This window comes from Haliotis rubra, unplaced genomic scaffold, assembly GCF_003918875.1.
Source record: "Haliotis rubra isolate DU_JTF1 unplaced genomic scaffold, ASM391887v1 Scf478, whole genome shotgun sequence".
Lineage (NCBI taxonomy): Eukaryota > Metazoa > Mollusca > Gastropoda > Lepetellida > Haliotidae > Haliotis > Haliotis rubra.
The window spans coordinates 829,084-837,456 of NW_025767166.1; the positions used below are offsets into that span (position 1 = coordinate 829,084).

The 8,373-nt window shown below is 40.2% G+C and overlaps 2 protein-coding genes across 2 annotated transcripts; both read right to left on the reverse strand.

Moving 5' to 3' along the window:
• Positions 1 to 419: 419 nt before the first annotated feature.
• Positions 420 to 5,150, reverse strand: LOC124290907. Its single transcript, XM_046727747.1, has 3 exons — positions 4,993 to 5,150; positions 1,412 to 1,452; positions 420 to 836 (listed from the first exon to the last, which is right to left on the reverse strand). The coding sequence occupies exons 1-3, from the start codon at positions 5,108 to 5,110 to the stop codon at positions 420 to 422; spliced, it is 576 nt and encodes a 191-aa protein (XP_046583703.1). The 5' UTR covers positions 5,111 to 5,150.
• A 30-nt stretch (positions 5,151 to 5,180) lies between these two features.
• LOC124290936 lies at positions 5,181 to 7,235 on the reverse strand. Its single transcript, XM_046727783.1, has 3 exons — positions 7,186 to 7,235; positions 6,977 to 7,025; positions 5,181 to 6,310 (listed from the first exon to the last, which is right to left on the reverse strand). Exons 2-3 carry the CDS (start codon positions 7,002 to 7,004, stop codon positions 5,196 to 5,198), a joined length of 1,143 nt encoding a protein of 380 aa, XP_046583739.1. The 5' UTR covers positions 7,005 to 7,025; positions 7,186 to 7,235; the 3' UTR covers positions 5,181 to 5,195.
• Positions 7,236 to 8,373: the final 1,138 nt, after the last annotated feature.

Genomic DNA, 8,373 nt, shown 5'->3' on the forward strand with positions numbered 1-8,373 from the left:
TATTATCGTAATTATAAATAAATCTTGAATAGGCTTCTTTCATCTGTTTAATAGATTTCAGCGACACGCTAACTGAACAATGGTCACTGCAGAATGGGGGAGTAACAGCTGCCCGTTAGGCGCAAGAAGGTTCATATATATATAGAAACATGACTTATCCCCGTAGCCATACAGCAGTGTTTCATTTATCAAGTTGGAGTAACAGGTACAAATATACGAGAAATGGAAATAAGCAGCACGTTAACATCAACAGGAAATGGATAACAGGTAGCTCACAGAGAGCACAATTGTGCCACCTTCAAGATATGCAGTTTGATTGTGTCACTACCCACGCCACTGTTGCCAGAAACTATAGATGCCTCATCTAAGCTTGTCTGCCCCAAATTTTGTTTCATCTGGCAGTGGTTCTATAAACCTTATCACTCATCTCCTTCCGACTTCCATATCTTTCGAAAACTCCTAAGATTTCGCATACTACCTATGCCACTGTCCGCAGAAGCTAAAGATTCAGTTCTGACCAGCTTACTGTTCTTGGCAGCAGAAGCTGGAGCTTCAGACACCTGGTACTTTGACTTTTTGCCCATTTTATTTTTTTTCAGACGTCGCCGACTGCTTGGGTAAATACCATCGTCAGAAGGCACAGATAGCCGTTTGATAACTGTTCTTTTAGGAGTTCTCATGTATGGACTTTCCGCACTGCCATCAGCAGGTACAGCTGACGGCACATCGCTGTTAGAAACGCTTGTCTTGTTCAAATGGTTGTTTGTGTCAGGACCCAGGACACCGTCAGCAGCAGCTACTGATGCCCCAGCCAATGGCGTCGTTTCTGTCTGCGTCTTGAAATAGATACGAAGAGCAAGTTGTTTCATGGATTTGGTTGGTTGGATGTTTAACAGAAATATTCTAGCTATTTGGCGGCGGTCTGTAAATAATGGAGTCTGGACAAGACAATCCAGCGATCAACAACATGAGCACCGAGCTACACAACTGGGATTCAATGACATGTGTCAATTAAGTCATTGAGTGTGACCACCCGATCCCGTTAGTCGACTCGACAAGTATGGGTTGTTGAGGACCAATTCTAGCCCGGACCTTCACTAGTTCACTTCCCGGAACATGGAATGTCCCACAACATGCTATGAATACGATGCTAGTTGCACTAAAGCTAATGCTTGCATGATATGGGCATATGGTATGCTTGTCTATACATATGGCGGCGGTCTGTAAATAATCGAATTCGGACCATGCAATCCGGTGACTGACATTATGAGCATCGATATACGCGCATCAACCAAGTCAGAGAGCCTGATCACCCGATCCCGCTTCTCACGACAAGCATTTGTTGCTTAAGACCAATTACAACCCGAATCTTCACGGGTATGTTAGGTATACCAATAAGGACGATATCTACCTGTCGGGAATGCAAACTTCTTTCATTGAGTCGCCTCGCATCTGTATAAACCAAGTGAACATTATGTAAAGTGTGTACTGCATACGCTTGACAAATTGTTTGTTTTATGAATGTAACATTCCACAAGTTGGTGAGTCCAAAATGAAGAATACGACTTTATGGATAACAACTTCTTGAGTATTACATAGAGCGACGTGTAGATGTAGATGATAAAAGAGTTGTTATTCATATAGTAGTATGCATCATTATAAGCATTCAAATAGGAAATTGATCCCAATCCCAATCCAAGAATAATATGTAACAACCCCAGAATTGATCATATCCACGACTTGATTCGATTGATTTGATTGCATTTGAAAGAAAATGACTCTGTATAATCCGACATCTGAATTTTCTGACAATCTGTGAATTTCGACATATTTTTGGGTCCCGGCAGCATTCTTCTATGTTAGTAGCATCATTTAAACATTGAATATTCCGACATCTGTACATTAAAATTCCGACATAATTTTCTTGAATGGGCTGAGAAAAGGGTTCAATTAATTTTGTGAGATCAATTACCAATGAGTCAGTGGTGTCAACTTGAATTGTCACTGTCAGCAATAAATAGCTTGCTACACTGTAGACCATTACCGATGCAAAATGGAAACTCCACCACTAAAGAGACAAAGAAGAGATCTGATTCAACTCGATCTGTTTGATTGGCATTTTAGAAGTTGATTGATAACAAGCCGGCATCGAAACCCATTTCACCAGCTCCATCCCAATGAAAACTCTACTCCAAGCCAATTGCAGGAACACCTCCAAACAACAAACACCCAAAGAAGTTGTTTACAAGATCAGCTGTGACTGTGGTTAGGCCTATGTTGGTGAAACCTCCCGCCCCATAAACCTCAGAATTAAAGAACACCTAGCATCAACCAAGAAGTCAGACCGTAAATCAGCTATCTCTGAACACATAATCAACTGTCATAATCACAACATTGAATGGGACAATGTGGAAATATTATCAAAAAACCTCCAGGACTTCACAAAAAGCAAACTGGCAGAAGCAGTTCAAATCCGCCGACACAAGCCCTCAATCAACAGAGACCAAGGGTACCTCTTTCCATCCGCCTACAATGAACTGATAAAAACAACAGAACAGAGCACTCCAGCCATCATTGTTAGTAATTCCATCTGCTTCCTCCCATTGTTATTGTATCATTACCTACCCATCTGCTATGTATATTTTATCCCATCTGCTATGTATATTTTGTTCCGCCTCCTCAACCTTGGCTTCCTCCCATTGTTATTGTATTATTACCTATCCCATCTGCTATGTATATCTTGTTCCGCCTCCTCAACCTTGGCTTCCTCCCACTGTTATTGTATTATTACCTACCCCATCTGCTATGTATATCTTGTTCCGCCTCCTCAACCTTGGCTTCCTCCCATCCCATTGTTCCGCCTCCTCATTGTTATTATTACCTACCCCATCTGCTATGTATATCTTGTTCCGCCTCCTCAACCTTGGCTTCCTCCCATTGTTATTGTATTATTACCTATCCCATCTGCTATGTATATCTTGTTCCGCCTCCTCAACCTTGGCTTCCTCCCACTGTTATTGTATTATTACCTACCCCATCTGCTATGTATATCTTGTTCCGCCTCCTCAACCTTGGCTTCCTCCCATTGTTATTGTATTATTACCTACCCCATCTGCTATGTATATCTTGTTCCGCCTCCTCAACCTTGGCTTCCTCCCATTGTTGTTGTATTATTACCTGTCCCATTGTTGTTGTTAATCCCTTTGATGTATTCCCCCATGTTGTCTTACTCAATCCCTGTTACGTGTATATAAGTCGGTTCTGTGCTGTATTACTTTACTCTTGCTTGACAACGGTATAAGAAGCTATACCGAAATGTTGCATCATACAATCTGTACTGGATATCTTGCTCGTCATCCTGCGTTTTCGTGGTTGTAGTCTTGCAGTAGTCTTGTATCACTGTACCCCACTCACGATTGAGAACCTTCGACTGTTAAAACGAATTAACTGTACAACAAACTTCGAAACTGGAAAGTGTATCAACTTTCAGTAAACGGAACTGGATCCAGATGATATAAACAACACCTTCTCGTGACCAGGAATGAATACCAAGGAGACCACACCTCCAACAGCTGTCAAAATGTGATGCAAGTAAGAATGAAGGCAAATCCTAATTATAACCTGCAGTGAAGTACGTATGTCTCGACTTTAGACGATCCCAATAATCCCCGGTGGAAGAAAACCCTTTCCAGAGACTGCAACTTGATAGTGTAAACATAGCAGGTCGGAATGACCTTGGATCCCCCGGATCGTGATGACAATAAGCGACTGTCAAAGCATTAAATACACTGTGAACTGTAATATTTCATACTGACGAGTAAATCACTCGCGACACTTGTGACTGATAACTGTACCTGTGACTGTACCTGTACATTTGAAGCATACGATCCTGTGATATTCCATCGGAATGAATACGGATCGATTGTTGGATTCTTGGGACTGTCAGACGAAATCCGGATGTCAAAGTTGAAAATAACTCCCTAAAATCACTTATCCACAACTAGATACTTAAAGAGCAGACCAAGTGTTAATAACAGCCATGCTTATTAAAAGTTATGCAAATAAAAATCTCTTATAATGCCAAAAGTAGAATTTAGCTGTGACGCAACCCTGGAACCCTACCTTACTTGTAAAAGTCAAAATTGCCGCTCCGAAACTAACCTTGACCGGTCTATTTATAGGTGACCTAAGGTCACATGATACGCAAACGTGACGTCAGAATATCCAAGATAGCGACTGTAAACATGATTGAGCTTACTTGTGCTGGAATTTACTGTTATAGTTGAAACTGTAGTTTGGAAGCAGACTGCACAAAGGTATGTATCTTGGCTGGTATTACTTTGGTGGTTGGGGGCGTGATTATCTCAGTACTTGAAGACCTAGATTAGGCTGACTGACTGAATGACTTAATTTGGTTTTACGCCGCTTGAAGCAATATTCCAGCAACATCACGGCGGGGGACACCAGAAATGGGCTTCACAAATTGTACCCATGTGGGGATTCGAACCCGGGTCTTCGGCGTGACGAGCCAACGCTTTAACCACTAGGTTACCCAACCGCCCCAGACCAAGATTAGACATGACTTTTTGTTACAATATATATATTTTTCACGGTTAGTTTGCTCTTTCCACCAAGTGAAATCTGTTTGTTAGTACTGTAAGACTAGCCATTCTTTTACAGGTTATTTAGTTGATTTTGTGGAATATTTTTCTGGTTCGGGCAAACAGTCGATCCAGATCAATATAAACAGTGTTAACTTTCTAAACTAAACTTCAAGTTTCAAACTATTCTTGCCGAAAAAAAAACAGATTAAAATTGCTTATAATCGTGTGTCTATCGTTAGGTTTTTTATGACTTGAACAATGGTGATACTCATAAAATTCTTCACAAGAACTCTACGATGCTGAAGATAATTATCGGTTTTGGAGTAGTAACTAAATCCTCAATACAAACTCACATAAAATACCAGTGTTAACACATATCGCCAATTACCTGGTAGGTCTAGATGCTCGGATGGTGATTGTGTGGATCCCGTAATGTAGCATATCATGTCATCCTCCGACTCATAAGGTGTAGAACCAGTTGATGTTCCAGCGTCACTGTCGGACATGGTTGCTTATCAAACTATACTCAAATGTCAAATGTTGATCTACGTGAATTATTAGTCATAGATTGAGCAGCTACTTCCCAACAGTTTAAGTATTAAAATGAGAGTGCATGATCTGTAATCTTCGAAGCCATTCAGAACGATTCATTCGACAAACATTTTCCGTCTTTGTCGCACCGCTATCTGTGACATAATATGTTCTGGGTCCTTCTTTGTCGTAGAACACAACTCCCTGACAATAACGAATGGCTACTTCCAATACAACTAAGCCAGCATTCCGTATGGTGTGGAATCTAATATCGACCAAGTCCCTTGGTCCTTCTGTAAAATGTCCGTCACGATCCAAGACACAGATGTCAGTTTCCAGCTTCTTGTAAATGTGTTCTCTCAGAGACTCTTGTGATATGTCCAGCTTAAAACCAGTGTATTCCGGTTTCTTAGTTGTATATCCTTCTTTTGTTGTTAGATTTGATTCGCTAACACCCAAGAAGTATGACCCCCCACCAACAACCTTGGACATAGATGTAATGTTGTCCTTGAGCTTCAAATAGTTCCATATGTAGTCAGTCAACTGTTTAGCATCTCCCTTAATGCTTGTGACTTCTTTCGTGGCCTGGAATCTTTTCAGCTGTATATGTCGGTTCTCGTGAAGGTCCTGGACGTTATCTGGTAGTTTTGCAGTAGGGACGCTACCTGCTTGAGTTTCTGTTTTTCTCAGCAACACCTGTATGTTTGATGAGTTGATGCTAAGATTTTCACTGTCATTAGTTGCTTTTGTGTTGAAATCAACAGTACATACACTCTCAACTTTCCCGACTGTTATCTGAACAAAGTCAGTAATATCTTCAAATGTTTCAATCTGACACAAACATTTACGTTCATAGACGTCAGTATAGAGTTCGCCGTTTTCAAGTAACCCTGTCAACTCATTTCTGACGGCCTCGTCAAAGTACTCCAGACACCGGTCTTCCTCGGACGTCCCTTGTACGTGGACTAGCAACACTCCTCCACCACTGTTACGTAATGCTGACGCTGCTTTGGCGACTTGATCCGCAAATCTCTTCTTTCCTGTTTTCTTTGCTTCTTCTCCTTTGGTTCTTAGAATCTTATATTCGGTGTGAACTGGTAAAAGTTTGTTGACTGGTTCACGGTTCTCCTTCTCTATGAATATCTTCCGTACTTGAGTACATCTGGAACACACACCTGTAATACAAACAAATCCAACTGAAACAGTTGCACCTTCATTTAACGTCCGATCGTCTTGACAATGGGTTCAAAGGCAAGAAGTTTCTATTTCTTGCTTTATATGGAAACTTTTAAACATTTGTCACTTGGTTTCATTCGTGATAACGAGGCACACGTGAGTGAGAGATTGGTCTTACGCCCCTTTTAGCAGTATTTCAACAATATCACAGAGGAAGACACCATGTTGGGAATGGAACCAGGGTCTTTGTCGTTACGAGAGAACTTTCACACAGACCAGATGTAACAGTACCTTACATACCATACTACTGAGTATTGTGACATATCTCAAGTTTGTTTATTCACTGCTTGGATCTTGGTGAACATGATTCAGAAACTGACTACAACTATTTAGATATGATCATCCTAATCCTGATAACCTGGCCCAAAGTGAATTATCTGGGAACCCACCACTTGGTTACTGTAAGTTCAGTCACGTTGCTTTCATTCCTTTTATCCGACTTTGACGAGCACCAAGAACCAAGAAGTGCCGACATGTTTTCACTAATGTCTACTCAGTCAATGGCAATGGCAGACACGATTAAGCATGGAGAATATGCTAACAAATATAATTCACATTGTCGTTTAGGACATTAACTGTAAAATACCATGGTTACCAATACCAACCTTCGTCACCTCTGGTCACGTTCATCATTCCTCATCTTGTTTTGCACACCTGTGATAGAAATAGGTAAATTGATTGAATTACCTTTAATTAATAGGTGATTAAGATTTAAATGTTCTCAGTCGAATGATTGAATGAAGTTAATAACAATAAACATGAAACACGTACCTACAATGACTAACAATATATACCTGTCAGGTTGTATACTTACCTAAACCAGTTTGACAAAAAAGGCTTCTTCGTGGTAAGGTCCCCGATTTCCTACCCGCACACACACCTTATGTTACTTCTTTGTTGCAACCAGGACACTGCTATGGATACGCTGAATTATTGATCTATGTCAGTTGTTCGCAACGGAGCTATGTGCAGTTGTAAAATCCAATAAATCGATTTTTTGATTCGAACCTATTTGAATTTAACTAGACTGGTTTGTTGAATAAACATATGGCGTGTTCAAAGCGTTACACTTAAAATATAATATGTTTAATATATACTAAGATAATTACAACTGGATGAGAAAACCGGGTTGTGATGGGTATGAATGACGTCCAAACACAGGCTACGGGTGTGAGGTTTTATTTGCAGTTAGAGAGGTAACGACACCCTGCAATACACAAAACAATAACATAAAAACATGATGCAACTTTCACATGCGAGTAACTTACAAGTACACATTCACATTCGCATATAAATATCTTTGTTAATGAGGCATAAAAACCATTGTCTTGATTACATAAAGAATTCATCAAGGGCGATAACTCTTTGTATGGGTACTATACATAAGGTATACAATGAACATGGATCATTGTTATAAAGTACATTACATGTTCTCAATACAATAATTAATTACCACTTTGTGGTACCAATGATACAGTTGGCAATCAGTGATACATATCTGTCATAATAAACTCTGTCAAAAAAGAAACGCAACCCCTGTCCTCAGATATGAAAAATTCGTTTGAATGAAGTTATTGCTTCCAAACTAAATTTTATTCGAATGTATTGAAATGATACACGTAATTAATGAAGATTACCATCCAAACAACTGCATTTGTACGCATAAGTGTATTTTATTGCTTATTCCGTCACAACGCATGAAATGACCCTCATGGTGACTTCGCACAAAAAAAACACATGCAAATCATGAAAATGGCAGTTAATGTAGGGGTGTATAAAAGCCCATGTGCTTTCGTATTATATTCATTCATTTGTCGCCGAAAAGCTGTGTTAAAATGCCACGATTGAGTGCTGCCGACCGAAATATCGCCATTGGTCGTGTTCAAGCCGGAGAAAGTTTTGGAACTGTTGCACGGCACCTAAATGTTCACAAAACAACGATATCCCGACTTTGGAGCCGCTACAACAACTTCAATTTGACCAACGATCGCCCGAGAAGTGG

What these genes read in the sequence shown, in the direction of transcription:
- LOC124290907 (XM_046727747.1), bottom strand. Translation starts at nt 5,110, where the DNA reads ATGTCCGACAGTGACGCTGGAACATCAACTGGTTCTACACCTTATGAG. An exon ending in CGAGCATCTAGACCTACCAG is followed by an intron (nt 1,453 to 4,992) that starts GTAATTGGCGAT and finishes TGGTTTATACAG; the next exon opens with ATGCGAGGCGACTCAATGAA. An exon ending in GAAGTTTGCATTCCCGACAG is followed by an intron (nt 837 to 1,411) that starts GTAGATATCGTC and finishes ATCTATTTCAAG; the next exon opens with ACGCAGACAGAAACGACGCC.
- LOC124290936 (XM_046727783.1), bottom strand. Translation starts at nt 7,004, where the DNA reads ATGATGAACGTGACCAGAGGTGACGAAG. An exon ending in CGTGACCAGAGGTGACGAAG is followed by an intron (nt 6,311 to 6,976) that starts GTTGGTATTGGT and finishes TTTGTATTACAG; the next exon opens with GTGTGTGTTCCAGATGTACT.